This window comes from Dendrobates tinctorius, unplaced genomic scaffold (assembly GCF_039654945.1).
Source record: "Dendrobates tinctorius isolate UK_male_01 unplaced genomic scaffold, ASM3965494v1 ptg000070l, whole genome shotgun sequence".
In the NCBI taxonomy this organism is placed as follows: domain Eukaryota; kingdom Metazoa; phylum Chordata; class Amphibia; order Anura; family Dendrobatidae; genus Dendrobates; species Dendrobates tinctorius.
In genome coordinates, this window is record NW_027361738.1 from 71,887,530 (window position 1) to 71,902,627 (window position 15,098).

At 44.0% G+C, this 15,098-nt stretch overlaps 1 protein-coding gene across 1 annotated transcript in view; it reads right to left on the minus strand.

Annotated features, from left to right (window-relative positions):
• Positions 1-1,148: 1,148 nt before the first annotated feature.
• LOC141095885 (macrophage mannose receptor 1-like) overlaps positions 1,149-15,098 on the minus strand; it is a 155,799-nt gene continuing 141,849 nt past the window's right edge. Inside the window, exons 34-36 of the mRNA XM_073582260.1 lie at positions 9,408-9,575; positions 3,886-3,921; positions 1,149-1,623 (exon numbers count right to left, since the gene is read on the minus strand). Of these exons, the coding sequence (XP_073438361.1) occupies positions 1,394-1,623; positions 3,886-3,921; positions 9,408-9,575 (434 nt within the window). The 3' untranslated portion in view covers positions 1,149-1,393. The remainder of the gene's footprint in view (positions 1,624-3,885; positions 3,922-9,407; positions 9,576-15,098) is intronic.

A 15,098-nucleotide genomic window follows, 5' to 3' on the forward strand; every position in this document is an offset into this window, starting at 1 on the left:
GGTCAGTCAGTCGGAGGGTGGCCCTGAAAGGACAGCTGCAGACAGAAGACGCCTGGGGTACCGGATGGCTGGACACTGAAGAGGCAGTAGGTGTAGCAGCGGGTGGACGGGCTTGACAAGGTGAAGCGCTGTGGCCGGTAGACTAAGTCAGGCGCAGTGAAAGAACCTAAAGAGCCATCGCATCGGGGATGTGGAAGGAGGAGACCTGTATACTAGTACCCAGGCAGGTGTGCAGAAGCTATCTGATGCTGCTGGTGTCGGAGAAGGTATTAGATAAAGAAAAACCTGATTGGACATCGACGTGGTTCTGGCTTCAGTTTTTGGTAACGACCATTACTGCAAAGGTGCGGAAGAGACCACTCCCCGGTCGGCACACGTTTCTACAGCAGCACGCAAAATGAGTTTTTCATCACCTACCATGCTCTGCATAGGCCATAAATAAAATTGCTAAATTTAGAATAATGAGTCATGACGTGAGCTTTACCTTCTCAGTCACTGCCTATGTAGAGCTCAGCAACAAAATAATAAACCAATCCTGCCTGCTGCTCTCTGCATAAGCTGCAACTGAGAAAGTAAAGCTCACTTCATTAAACAAAGCTTTGTTCATTTATTTACTGCCTATGCAGAGCACTGTAGATGATGGCAAAATCATTTTGCTTGCTGCTCTCTGCATAATCAGTGCCCAGGATGGCAGAAGGTGAGCAGCTAATAAATAAAGACAGACTTAAATTAAGAGCAATCCACATGATTCAATACTGCATTTGTTCATTTCTAAAAAATGTTTTTACATTTTTACACTCAGTCTAACCCTGACTAGTTAGGACTTGGTATAGTCATAGGCTTAAGGCTATGGTTAGAGATAGGGTTACAGCTAGGGTTTGGCATTGTATTTGGAATAGGCTTATGACTGGGGTTAGGGATATGGTTAAGGAGACGTAGAGGGTAATAAAATTGTTACATAAAATGTTTTGAAAAACATAAAAGGCAAACAAAAATATAACAATGAAATGCCTTTTTATTTTTATAATTTTAAGGTTGATGTCATCAAAGACCACAAAATGAAAAAAAAAAAAAAATTATATATATATATATATATATATATATATATATATATATATATATATATATATATATATATATATATATATATATTTAGTCCAAAATACATTTAATTTCCAAAAAAATGTCATGATGACCCAAAAGTTGGTCAACTCCTTTAAATACATTTTCAGGGGTATCTGGTGCTCATGAGTCCTGAGACTGTCGACTTCGAGTCCAAGTAAGTCTGATAGACATAAGGCTGTGGTTATCCCTGTAGATGATTGCTGCCCGTTAGATTAGAGTCTGTAGAGTATAGACATTGTTTCACAGTTACTGATGGGTTTTATCGCAGTCAAGGATTTGCATGTTCATTTTGCCCAATATTTTCCACTAAGACGTTGGCATCTTGTGTCGCAGCTGAACCGCTGCTGTCAAAGTATATTCTGTTGGTGAAACCATTTTCTGGTTGTGGCTTGATCCCTTTCCTCCTACATAGAAAGAAGACTGCGGTGCCGATGGCAGCAAGAACAAGAATCATAGGAAGAACTATGCCAATGACCTCCCCACGTGAGGACTGCACTTCTGTAAAGGAAAACAAATTACACATGGGAGAGAAACTGATAATAAATATATGTTGGAGTAGAATCAATTAACTTTAGTTTATGAACTCAGAGATAAAGGTGCAGATTCATAATTTCTTTTGAACTTTTTTTTTTACCTAGATTTGTGTATTTTTCGCCCATTTTTACTTGTACCATATTCATTTTTTCATTTGCGCCTTTTTTAAAATCACTTTTTTATGTGTTCATATTTTTGTTTTTTTTATTTTGACACTAGAAATAGGCCCGATGCTATTGCATCAGGAGTGCGGTGAAATGAACATCCGCCGGCGGGTGGCTCAGCCAATGAGCGGTGCCGCGCGGCTTTGGAGGGGGATTTGAATCATCCGCCCCGCCGGCTAAGCCAATGAGCGGTGCCACGCGGGATTTGAATCCCCTGCCAAAGCCGCGTGGTACCGCTCATTGGCTGAGCACTCCTGGCGCTCAGCCAATGAGCGTCGCGGGATTCAAATCCCCCGCTCTGCCGGCTGAGCCAATGAGCGGTACCGCGCGGGATTTGAATCCCCCGCCAAAGCCGCGCAGCCAGGGGTGACTCAGCCAATGAGCGGTGCCACGCGGGATTTGAATCCCCTGCCAAAGCCGCGTGGTACCGCTCATTGGCTGAGCACTCCTGGCGCTCAGCCAATGAGCGTCGCGGGATTCAAATCCCCCGCTCTGCCGGCTGAGCCAATGAGCGGTACCGCGCGGGATTTGAATCCCCCGCCAAATCCGCGCAGCCAGGGGTGACTCAGCCAATGAGCGGTGCCGCGCGCCTTGGCGGGGGATTTGAATCCCGCGCTCGGCGGCTATGGCGGGGGATTTGAATCCCGCATGGCACAGCTCAGCCAATGAGCAGTGCACGCGCGGCTTGGCGGGGGATATGAATACCGGCCGCCATATCGGAATACCCATAACTTGGGTGTTCCAATATGGCGGTCGGCGTACTTCCAGTCACAGTGCATTGGGGAAGCGACACAAGCGCTGGAAGTGTGTGACAGAGTTTATTGGTGATTATATATTAGATTGTGGACAGGGTTTAAGCATTCTAGATGTTGTCATCTGATTCATAATTTGGAACTTTTTGAAAAGTCATAAGAAATAATTTGCACAAATGTATTCCAGGCCTGCCTTGATTGATTTTATGTATGGCAGAAAATTTAGCCCAATTTTTGCCACATTTTCTATTGAAAAATTGCAAAAAAAAAAAAAATTCATGTTCCGTGTGCAAAAGCAACTAATGAATCATGGCTGAAGACTTTAGAAGAGGTGACAATTACCTTCCTATCTGAAAATTGGTAGTATCATTTAGTATCACTGCTGGTACTTTTACAATTAAATAACCCTTCCTCTTCCCATCAAAGTTTTTATCATCTTAATATATTGCAGTCATCGTATTATACAGCATTGCACACTTACAATTGCTCATTTTGCCTTTCTACCCAACTATTTATTCTCTTTTCCATTAAGTCTATGACATCACGTGATTAAAAACTGACTAGCTGAATCTTTCTAAGCTTTATGTAGAAACAGGAGGTAAATTTTCCCTGCACGAGTCATCAGTCACTGCAAAAGTCTCTGGCAGGAGGGGAAGAGGGAGCAGCTGGGTCAGGAGTTAAAGAGGGGAATGATAAATGAAGGGATAAGGGATTTCCTGTTTCTTCATAGCGCAAAGAAGAGAGAAGAATTTGTTGGGTAGAAAGGCAAAATGAGCAATTGTTAAGAACACAGTGCTGTATAATATGATGATAGCAATATTCTAAAAGGATGAAAATTTTGATGGGAGTTCTTTAAATATATATAACAAAGACTTAAGAAATTCTGAAGTGCACAGATATTTGATGATGTAGAAACTAAGCATTCAATTGAATTTTTAGATAAAACTAGGCATGGAAAGGAAAAATAAAATTAAAGGGCATTAAAAGAGGATTCGCTGGTTTCTGAGCCGGAAACGATGGTGATGTATGTGATATGCATACTCCCGGGCAGAAGCCGGCTAGTGGGCACTGCGCAAGTCCATACAAATGTATGGAGTGAGGGCGCGGCCGTTCCCGGCACAGACACCGGTGAATCCTGCCAGCGCAGAGTGAGTGCGGACATTTCATTTTAGACCTGATAAGCTGCTTGAAAGTTCTTCCAATGATACCAATGTCCACATTCATAGACCATCCTGGGGCGTACAGGGCATTAAGATCATAGTAGTGTATCGTGAATGTAACAAATGAGATCAATACAATGTCTACGGTACCTGGAATCTCTGAGGGCTTTTCAGTAGGCGGTGGAGCTGTAAACACAATACACAACAGGTTACACATTTTTATTTTATCTTTTCTTTACTTTTACAAATAAAAATTGTGACATTCACCAGCTTAGATTATCTCCGGTGGCTTATTTTGTGTGGATTTTCATGAGTTACCAGAGGGTACATCACTTTGTTCTGTTTTGGGGCTTAAAGTTTTATTATTATTACTTAAAGTTCATATTTCTGCACATGTAAAAATCTCAGCAGTGGGATTTTCTTTTCCATGTGACAATCCAATATGGTTTTGCTAGACTAAAGAGTCTCCTTAAAGTTGATGTGTCATCAAAAAATGATCTATTATTTAAATTAGGTTGTGCAAAAGTCCATTGTGAAAAGAGGCTAAGCAGGATCAGCTGTGCCATCGCCTATTGTGATTGGTGGATCTCGTGATATCAGATGCGTATAGAGGTGTCACTTGTAATCCTTCCTCTGATGATTATGAAGCTTCTGAAAACCCTTACTGAAAAGAAAAGTTATTATACATTCCATTTAACAGGTACATGTCATCACAAATGACTGATTGTTTAAATCAGGTTTTTATGTTAAATACACATTTTAAAAATAATGCTGATAATGTTATTTTTTCTTTGTTATTTTGTGTTTTTTTCACGTCACAATCTATATTAAAAATTAAAGGGAACCTGTCACCAGGTTTGGCCGCTATAAGATGTGGCCACTGCCTTTCAGAGCTTATCTATAGCATTCTGTAATGCTGTAGATAAGCCCCCGAAACGACCTGAAAGAAAAATAAGTTTTATTATACTCACCCGGGGGGCGGTCCAGTCCAATGGGTGTCACAGGTCTGAGTTCTCCGCCTCACTTCATCTTATGATCGTTGCCCTCCTGCTTGCTTCATCACTCCCCGACATCGCGCTCCTGCGCAGGCGTACTGATCTGCCCTGTTGAGTCCAGAGTAAAGTACTGCAGTGCGCATGCGCTGGGCCTCTCTGACCTTTCCTGGCGCCTGCGCACTGTGGTACTTTGCTCTGGACTCAATAGGGCATATTAGTACGCCTGCGCAGGAGCGCGATGTCGGGGAGCCATGAAGCATGCAGGAGGAAGGCGATCATAAGAAGATGGGAGGCACCGGACCTGGACCTGTGACACCCATCCGATCGGACTGCCCCCCAGGTGAGGATAATAAAACTTATTTTTCTTATCTTGCAGGTCAGATCAGGGGCTTGTCTACAGCATTATAGAATGCTGTAGATAAGCCCTAAAAGGCGACAGCCATATCTTATATCGGCCAAACCTGGTGACAAGTTCGCTTTAAATAGGTGAGTAAATTAATTCAAAATCTTACAGTTTATGCTCAAACTCTCCTGGTGTACCAATCCTCACAGTAATAAACGAGCCTATATGTTCCCATCTGCTGTGGCAATTCCTTGACCCTTATGGGACCTAATCAAGCCCCAGTTCACGGATGTACTCTTCACTCACAGGAAAAAGTTTCTTAGCTCCTTGCCGTCTCACATTAATGGCAATACTCTTATAGAATATGAGAAAAATTACGCCAAGAGGCAATGTGGGAAAGCAGGTACACAGGATGCAGTGACAAGTGGCGAGACTGAGTATACTTTTATAAATGAATGCCGCTAGGGCTATACTAAGCAACCAGAAAAAGTAACAGAAATTGTCCATGCAGGGACTCAATACAACCAAACACTATTAAAGGAAGTACGACTACCCCGGCAAAGGCCGGCTACCATAGGGCCGCGATATGGCCGACTACGGGTCCTTAGTGTCTATATTGTCACTTATCCATCCTGATGTCCCTCGGCGTCTCTGATGAAGATGCTTTGGCGTCGCAGTTGCTGGGCCCAGTTGCTGAGGATCTGGTGTAGTCTTCGGGTGCTCCGGCACCCAGGGGAGTAGGGGCACAACAGGCCCTGAAGGGGTCCTTTGAGGTGGCGACCCCCTGTGAAGACAGCGGGGTCACCCTTGGTAATGGGTTTTAAAGAGACTCCAGTCCCCCCAAGCAGGGGTGTGTCGCAGTTTCCAGGAGTGGTGGTTTACAGACCACGTGCACGGCCTGGGGCTATGCACAGAGTCTCACTGCCAGCGAGGAGCAGGCCCCAACTGATGACTGCAGTGGGGGAGTGGCAACTGCGGGCGGTGATGAACAGGCTGCAGCCACGGGCTGAACCGAGGCGGCAGCGTCCATGGGAGGCTGCGGTAGGCCGCAACTGCGGGCTGAAGTGGAGCGGTAGTCACTGCGAGAGGCAGCGGACAGTCCGTGACAGGCTGGAGCACAGCGGCAACGGCCGCTGATGTCCGTGGGTAGGCCGCGACTCCGGACTGGAGTGAAGCGGTAGTCTCTGGTCGGTAAGGCTAGTTTCACACTAGCGTATTTTCCATGCAGCGCACGGCGCCGCTAAGCCCCGCCACCTGCCGGCTCCCTGCCCGCCCCATCCGGTCATCGCTGCCTACTATCGCACACGGCCGCATGCGATCTGCGCACTCTATCTTTAGCATAGGGTTGCGCAGACCGTGCGCTGGCCGTGCGCTAGTAGGATTTTAGTGTGCGCTGCGCACTTTTGAAGGTGCGCCCGTGGGCGCCGAACGCACCATGTTGCATTTTGAAAAAAACAAACGAGAAAACCGAAAAAGTGTCCAATGATAAAATACTTTATTTTATTAGAATATAGTTAAAATTAATGATAGGGGAGGCCAATGCCAAAATAAAGGCACACCCTGGGGACAACAGTAATTACTTAATATCATATACACTCACTGGCCACTTTATTAGGTACACCATGCTAGTAAGGGGTTGGACCCCCTTTTGCCTTCAGAACTGCCTCAATTCTTCGTGGCAGAGATTCAACAAGGTGCTGGAAGCATTCCTCAGAGATTTTGGACCATATTGACATGATGGCATCACACAGTTGGCGCAGATTTGTCGGCTGCACATCCCTGATGCGAATCTCCCGTTCCACCACATCCCAAAGATGCTCTATTGGATTGAGATCTGGTGACTGAGGAGGCCATTTGAGTACAGTAAACTCATTGTCATGTTCAAGAAACCAATCTGAGATGATTCGAGCTTTATGACATGGCGCATTATCCTGCTGAAAGTAGCCATCAGATGTTGGGTACATTGTGGTCATAAAGGGATGGACATGGTCAGCAACAATACTCAGGTAGGCTGTGGCGTTGCAACGATGCTCAATTGGTACCAAGGGGCCCAAAGAGTGCCCAGAAAAAATTCCCCACACCATGACACCACCACCACCAGCCTGAACCGTTGATACAAGGCAGGATGGATCCATGCTTTCATGTTGTTTACGCCAAATTCTGACCCTACCATCCGAATGTCGCAGCAGAAATCGAGACTCATCAGACCAGGCAACGTTTTTCCAATCTTCTACTGTCCAATTTCGATGAGCTTGTGCAAATTGTAGCCTCAGTTTCCTGTTCTTAGCTGAGAGGAGTGGTACCCAGTGTGGTCTTCTGCTGCTGTAGCCCATCTGCCTCAAAGTTCGACGCACTGTGCGTTCAGAGATGCTCTTCTGCCTACCTTGGTTGTAACGGGTGGCAATTTGAGTCACTGTTGCCTTTCTATCAGCTCGAACCAGTCTGCCCATTCTCCTCTGACCTCTGGCATCAACATGGCATTTCCGGCCACAGAACTGCCGCTCACTGGATTTTTTTTCTTTTTCGGACCATTCTCTGTAAACCCTAGAGATGGTTGTGCGTGAAAATCCCAGTAGATCAGCAGTTTCTGAAATTCTCAGACCAGCCCTTCTGGCACCAACAATCATGCCACGTTCAAAGGCACTCAAATCACCTTTCTTCCCCATACTGATGCTCGGTTTGAACTGCAGGAGATTGTCTTGACCATGTCTACATGCCTAAATGCACTGAGTTGCCGCCATGTGATTGGCTGATTAGAAATTAAGTCTTAACACACAGTTGGACAGGTGTACCTAATAAAGTGGCCAGTGAGTGTATATCACAAAGAATATCTCACAATGTTAAATAAAATAAAAAATACTAGTGTCAATACAATATCTTTGTGTAAAACAGCCAAAATAAAACATATAAAGTGCAGTCAGAAGACTGTGCAAAAGACTAAATAAATATTATATATATATATATATATATATATATATATATATATATATATCTCCACAATAAAGTGCATAGCAGATTAAGCAATAAATAAATTGCCACACATAAAAAAAGTGCAATGTGCAACGATAATGAAGTGGATCAACACATGAAATATAAATAAAGTGATGAAATAATGAATGAAATTGCGAGCACAATGTGGATACCTTTCAGCTGCTTTAGTCCCCGGGATGTGCCAGCCCCGACACGCGTTTCGGCGTACCTTCGTCGGGTATTTTTTATTTTCTTTTATTTTAAGGTTAGTTTATTATATATTGCACTTTCCTTGAGTCATCTATTTTACATGTTGCATTTTGGCGTGCTCGGCGCACCTTCAAAAGTGTGCAGCGCACGCTAAAATCCTACTAGCGCATGGCCAGCGCACGGTCTGCACATCCTATGCTAAAGATAGGGTGCGCAGATCGCATGCGGCCGTGTGCGATAGTAGGCGGCGATGACTGGATGGGGCGGGCAGGGAGACAGCAGGGGGCGGGGCTTAGCGGCGCCGTGCGCTGCATGGAAAATACGCTAGTGTGAAACTAGCCTAAGCCTGGCGCCTCCTATTGACAGGCCATTGTAGATCTCCCCTAAGCTGCTGGCCTCCTCTCCGGTCAATGTCCATTGCTCCGGCTCTCTCAAGCTCCCACAGTCTCTTGTTCTGTCTCTGCCGTGTTGCCAACTGACTCCCCTGTGCGTTCCCTGTCCCTTTTATACTCGCCCCTCCCCTTGCTGTTCTGTCACTCTCAGCCGTCCACCTCCCTCTTTCGCTCCCCGGGTACAGTTCCCTTAGGAAGGAGAAGCTGTGCAGCCCAACAGAAAGACTTGTGCCTTAGCTAGCTGCGGGGCCCTCCTCCCCACAGCGACATAAGCCAAAATTCTATACATCTTATTCTGTGGCACTCTCTAAAGCCCTGGGGTAGCACAGCTTAAAAGCAAGTGCTACTCACCCCCACTTAAGGCACAAGTCTTTCTGTTGGGCTGCACAGCTTCTCCCCCCGCAGACTGCCTACATGTTTCTGACCTCGACTGGTTTAAAAACATAATCTTTAATTTTCTGTGTAATCTCCTAGTGGGTTAAGCACAAATTCAAATACTCCTTATTCAACCAGGTCACCATGCATTTATTCTGACATCCACATCACCTCTTGTGAATAGTGAATTCTGGACTATTGATACATAGATGTTATCTTTTATTGTAATCCTGCCTATGATGATAATGAGAATACTAGCAACTCTGCAATCAGTGTATAGTATACAACAGAAGCTGAAAAGGGGCAGGCAACGTCCGTCTATTGTGAGGATGGTTGTTCCGCTTTCGATTAAACAGTCACGTTGAATAAAAAAAGTGAATAACTTACTTTTTAACCTTTTACATATGTATCCTCTGTTGGAATAGCACCATGACTCCTCCCATGTTCCCTTAGTAGCAGACATTGTTATACAAGTTGAATGCAAAGCTTTAAGTTCTATTCCCTGATCCCAGTTCACAAAATCCAGGGGCGCATTGTCAGTCCAAAGCCATTTGTCTAAAAGCAAAAACATTTCATTATTTATTATGGCTGGCCATGATATGCAATAATATAATATACTAGCTGAAGAGCCCGGCGCTGCCCGGGCATAGTAACTAACTGTGGTTAGTTATAGCAAATTATAATTATCCTCCATCCCATAGTCCAATGCCCATATACCCATCATACATATTCTCCATCCCATAGTCCCGTGCCCATATACCCATCATACATATCCTCCATCCCATAGTCCCATGCCCATATACCCATCATACATATTCTCCATCCCATAGTACCGTGCCCATATACCCATCATACATATTCTCCATCCCATAGTCCCATGCCCATATACCCATCATACATATCCGCCATCCCATAGTCCCGTGCCCATATACCCATCATACACATCCTCCATCCCATAGTCCCGTGCCCATATACCCATCATACATATCCTCCATCCCATAGTCCCATGCCCATATACCATCACACATCCTCCATCCCATAGTCCCATGCCCATATACCCGTCATACATATCCTCCATCCCATAGTAGAGTGCCCATATACCATCACACATCCTCCATCCCATAGTCCCATGCCCATATACCCGTCATACATATCCTCCATCCCACAGTCCCGTGACCATATATATAATATATTACAATGGTAATAAAAGTCACTATAAACGTGCTAACTAGAGATGAGCCAACCTTTCAAGGTTTGGTTCGGCGAATGTCCCAATGTTCATGGTCTGAGCCAGCATTTACAGTAGAGCTATGAGAAGATCAGTGTTAAAGGGAATTTGTCACTTCATTTTTGCCTTATAAGCTTCGGCCACCGCCTTCAGGGGCTTATCTACAGCATTACATAATGCTGTAGATAAGCCTCCGATGTAACGTAAAAGAGAAGAAAAACAAGTTATATTATACTCACCCAGGGGCGGTCCGGGTCCGATGGGTGTCGAGGTCTGGTCCGGTGCCTCCCATCTTCTAGCGATGACGTCCTCTTCTTTGCTTCCCGTCGCGGCTCTGGCACAGGCGTACTTTATCTGCCCTCTTGAGGTCAGAGCAGAGTACTGCAATGCGCAGGCGCCGGACTTCCCTGACCTCTACAGCATCGTGTACATGTATTAAGCACTCAGCACTTGGTTTCTTGCATATTAACCTTTACCGTCTTGGATGCTCATTATGGCGTTTATTGCATTGTTAGTGTGATTACAACTGCAGCATTTATTTCCACGATCAATATTAGATACTTATTACTTTACAGGCTCTATATGTATTAACCTCTATAAATGGAGTGATTCTTAACCCCTTCACCCCCAAGGGTGGTTTGCACGTTCATGACCGGGCCAATTTTTACAATTCTGACCACTGTCCCTTTATGAGGTCATAACTCTGGAACGCTTCCATGGATCCCGGTGATTCTGACAGTGTTTTCTCGTGACATATTGTACTTCATGTTAGTGGTAAAATTTCATTCAAATAACTTGCGTTTATTTGTGAAAAAAACGGAAATTTGGCAAAAATGTTGAAAATTTTGCAATTTTCCAACTTTGAATTTTTATGCCCTTAAATCACAGAGATACGGCACACAAAAAACTTGATAACTAACATTTCCCACATGTTTACTTTACATCAGCACAATTTTGGAACCAAAATTGTTTTTTGTTAGGAAGTTATAAGGGTTAAAAGTTGACCAGCGATTTCTCATTTTTACAACACCATTTTATTTTTAGGACCACATCACATTTGAAGCCACTTTGAGGGGTCTATATGATAGAAAATACCCAAAAGTGACACCATTCTAAAAACTGCACCCCTTAAGGTGCTCAAAACCACATTCAAGAAGTTTATTAACCCATTAGGTGCGTCACAGGAATTTTTTTGAATATTTAAAAAGAAATGAACATCTAACTTTTTTTCACAAAAAAAATACTTCAGGTTCAATTTTTTTTATTTTACCAAGGGTAACAGGAGAAATTGGACTGCAAAAGTTATTGTGCAATTTGTCCTGAGTATGCTGACACCTGATTTGTGGGGGGAACGACTGTTTCGGCGCATGGCAGAGCTCAGAATGGAAGGAGCGCCGTTTGACTTTTTCAATGCAAAATTGGCTGGAATTCAGATCGGACGCCATGTCACGTTTGGAGAGTCCCTGATGTACCTAAACAGTGGAAACCCCCTACAAGTGACCCCATTTTGGAAACTAGACCCCACAAGGAACTTATCTAGATATGTGGTGAGAACTTTGAACCCACAAGGGCTTTACAGAAGTTTATAACGTACAGCGGTACAATTAAAAAATCATATTTTTACCACAAAAATTATCTTTTCACCCCAATTTTTATTTTCCCAAGGGTAACAGGACCCTAAAAGTTATTGTGCAATTTGTCCTGAGTATGCTGATACCCCACATGTGGGGGTAAACCACTATTTGGGCGCATGGCAGAGCTTGGAAGGGAAGCAGCGCCATTTGACGTTTTTGGCTGGAATTGAGATCGGACACCATGTCGCGATTGGAAAACCCCTGATGTACCTAAACAGTGGAAACCCCCCACAAATGACACCATTTTGGAAACTAGACCCCCTAAGGAACTTATCTAGATGTGTGGTGAGAACTTTGAACCCCCAAGGGCTTCACAGAAGTTTATAACATAAAGCCGTACAATTAAAAAATCATATTTTTTCCACAAAAATGATCTTTTCACCCTCAATTCTTATTTTTCCAAGGGTAACAGCACCCTAAAAGTTATTGTGCAATTTGTCCTGAGTACGCTGATACCCCACATGTGGGGGTAAACCACTATTTGGGCGCATGGCAGAGCTCGGAAGGGAAGCAGCGCCATTTGACGTTTTTGGCTGGAATTGAGATCGGACACCATGTCGCGATTGGAAAACCCCTGATGTACCTAAACAGTGGAAAACCCCCACAAATGACACCATTTTGTAAACTAGACCCCCCATGGAACTTATCTAGATGTGTGGTGAGCACTTTGAACCCCCCAGTGCTTCACAGAAGTTTATAACGCCCGGGCGTGAAAATAAAAAATTCGTATTTTTTCCACAAACATGATCTTTTAGTCACCATTTTTTTTATTTTCCCAAGGGTAACAGGAGAAATTGGACCCCAAAAGTTGTTGTCCAATTTGTCCTGAGTATGCTGATACCCCATATGTGGGAGAAAACTACTGTATGGGCACACGTCGGGGCTCGGAAGGGAAGTAGTGACGTTTTGGAATGCAGACTTTGATGGAATGGTCTGCGGGTATCATGTGCGTTTGGAGAGCCCCTAATGTACCTAAACAGTGGAAACACCCACAAATGACCCCATTTTGGAAACGAGAACCCCTAAGGAACTTATCTAGATGTGTGGTGAGCACTTTGAACCACCAAGGGCTTCACAGAAGTTTATAATGCCCGGGCATGAAAATAAAAAAATCGTATTTTTTCCACAAACATGATCAATTAGTCCCCAATTTTTTCATTTTCCCAAGGGTAACAGGAGAAATTGGACCCCAAAAGTTGTTGTCCAATTTGTCATGAGTACGCTGACACCCCATATGTGGGAGAAAACTACTGTATGGACACACGTCAGGGCTCGGAAGGGAAGCAGTGACGTTTTGGAATGCAGACTTTGATGGAATGGTCTGCGGGTGTCATGTGCGTTTGGAGAGCCCCTGATGTACCTAAACTATTGAAACTCCCCACAAGTGACCCCATTTTGGACACTAGACCCCCCCACGGAACTTATCTAGATGTGTGGTGAGCACTTTGAACCCCCAAGTGCTTCACAGAAGTTTATAACGCTCAGACGTGAAAATAAAAAAATCATTTTTTTCCACAAACATGATATTTTTGCCCCCAATTTTTATTTTCCTAAAGGTAACAGGAGAAATTGGACCCCAAAAATTGTTTTGCAATTTGTCCTGAGTAGGCTGATACCCTACATGTGGGGGTAAAACACTGTTTGGGCGCATGGCAGAGCTTGGAAGGGAAGGAGCACCATATGACTTTTTCAACTCAGAATTGGCTGGAATTGAGATCAGACGCAATGTTGCATTTGGAGAGCCCCTGATGTGCCCAAACAGTGGAAACCCCCAATTCTAACTCCAACCCGAACCCCAACACACCCCTAACCCTAATCTCAACCCTAACCCTAACCCAAGCCCTAACCCTAACCCTAACACTAATGGAAAAATGGAAATAAATACATTTTTTTTTATTTTATTATTTTTCCCTAACTAAGGGGGTGATAACGGGGGGTTTGATTTACTATTTATGGCGGTTTTTATGTTTGGCGGCTGTCACGCTAAAAGACGCTTTTTATTGTAAAAATAGTTTTTGCATCACCACATATTGAGAGCTATAATTTTTCCGTATTTTGACCCACCGAGTCATGTGAGGTCTTATTTTTTTGCGGGACGAGTTGACGTTTTTATCGGTACCATTTTCGGGCACGTGACATTTTTTGATCGCTTTTTATTCCGATTTTTGGGACGCAGAATGAACAAAAACCAGCGTTTCATGAATTTCTTTTGGGTGAGTGCGTTTACACCGTTCCGTGTGCAGTAAAATTGATAAAAGCGGTTTTATTCTTCGGGTCAGTACGGTTACAGCGATACCTCATTTAGGTCGTTTTTTTATGTTTTGTCGGTTTTATGCAATGAAAACTATTTTATATAAAAAATAATTATTTTTGCTTCGCTTTATTCTGCGAGCTATAACTTTTTTATTTTTTCACTGATGATGCTGTGTGGTGGCTCGTTTTTTGCGGGACAAGATGACGTTTTCAGTGGTACCATGGATATTTATATGCGTCTTTTTGATCGCGCGTTATTACACTTTTTGTTTGGCGGTATGATAATAAATCATTATTTTTTGCTTCGTTTTTTATTTTTATTTTTTAAGGGGTTCGCTAAAGGGGTTAACTAATGGGACAGTTTTATAGGGCGGGTCGTTACGGATGCGGCGATACCTAATATGTGTACTTTTATTGTTTTTTTTTTGTTTTGTTTTCAAAAAATGAATTTATTGGGGAATATTTTTTTTTTTTTTTACTAATTTATTTGGCGATTTTTTTTAAATTATTTTTACACTTTTTTTTTATTTTATTTTTACTTTATTACATAGTCCCAGGTGGGACATCACTGTCCTGTGACAGATCGCTGATCTGTCACATCACAGATCACTGTGACAGATCAGCAATCTGTCACAGGCATTGAAGAAGACTTCCTCTTGCCTGCGCTTTGCAGGCACTGAGGAAGCCAGCTTCCTGTAGGGAAAGAGCTCCCCGCAGCAGCGCTGCACATTGCGCTGCCGTGGGGAGCTCAGGGAAGCACGGAGGGAGCCCCCTCCCTGCCGATGCTTCCCTTTAACTCCCGGTACACCGCGATCATGTTTGATCGCGGTGTGCAAGGGGTTAACGTGTCGGGGACGGTCCATGACCGCCCCTGACACATTGTGCCGGGTGTCAGCTGTGATAATCAGCTGACACCCGGCCGCGATCAGCGGCGCTCACCATGTGGGCGCCGCTGATCGCGGT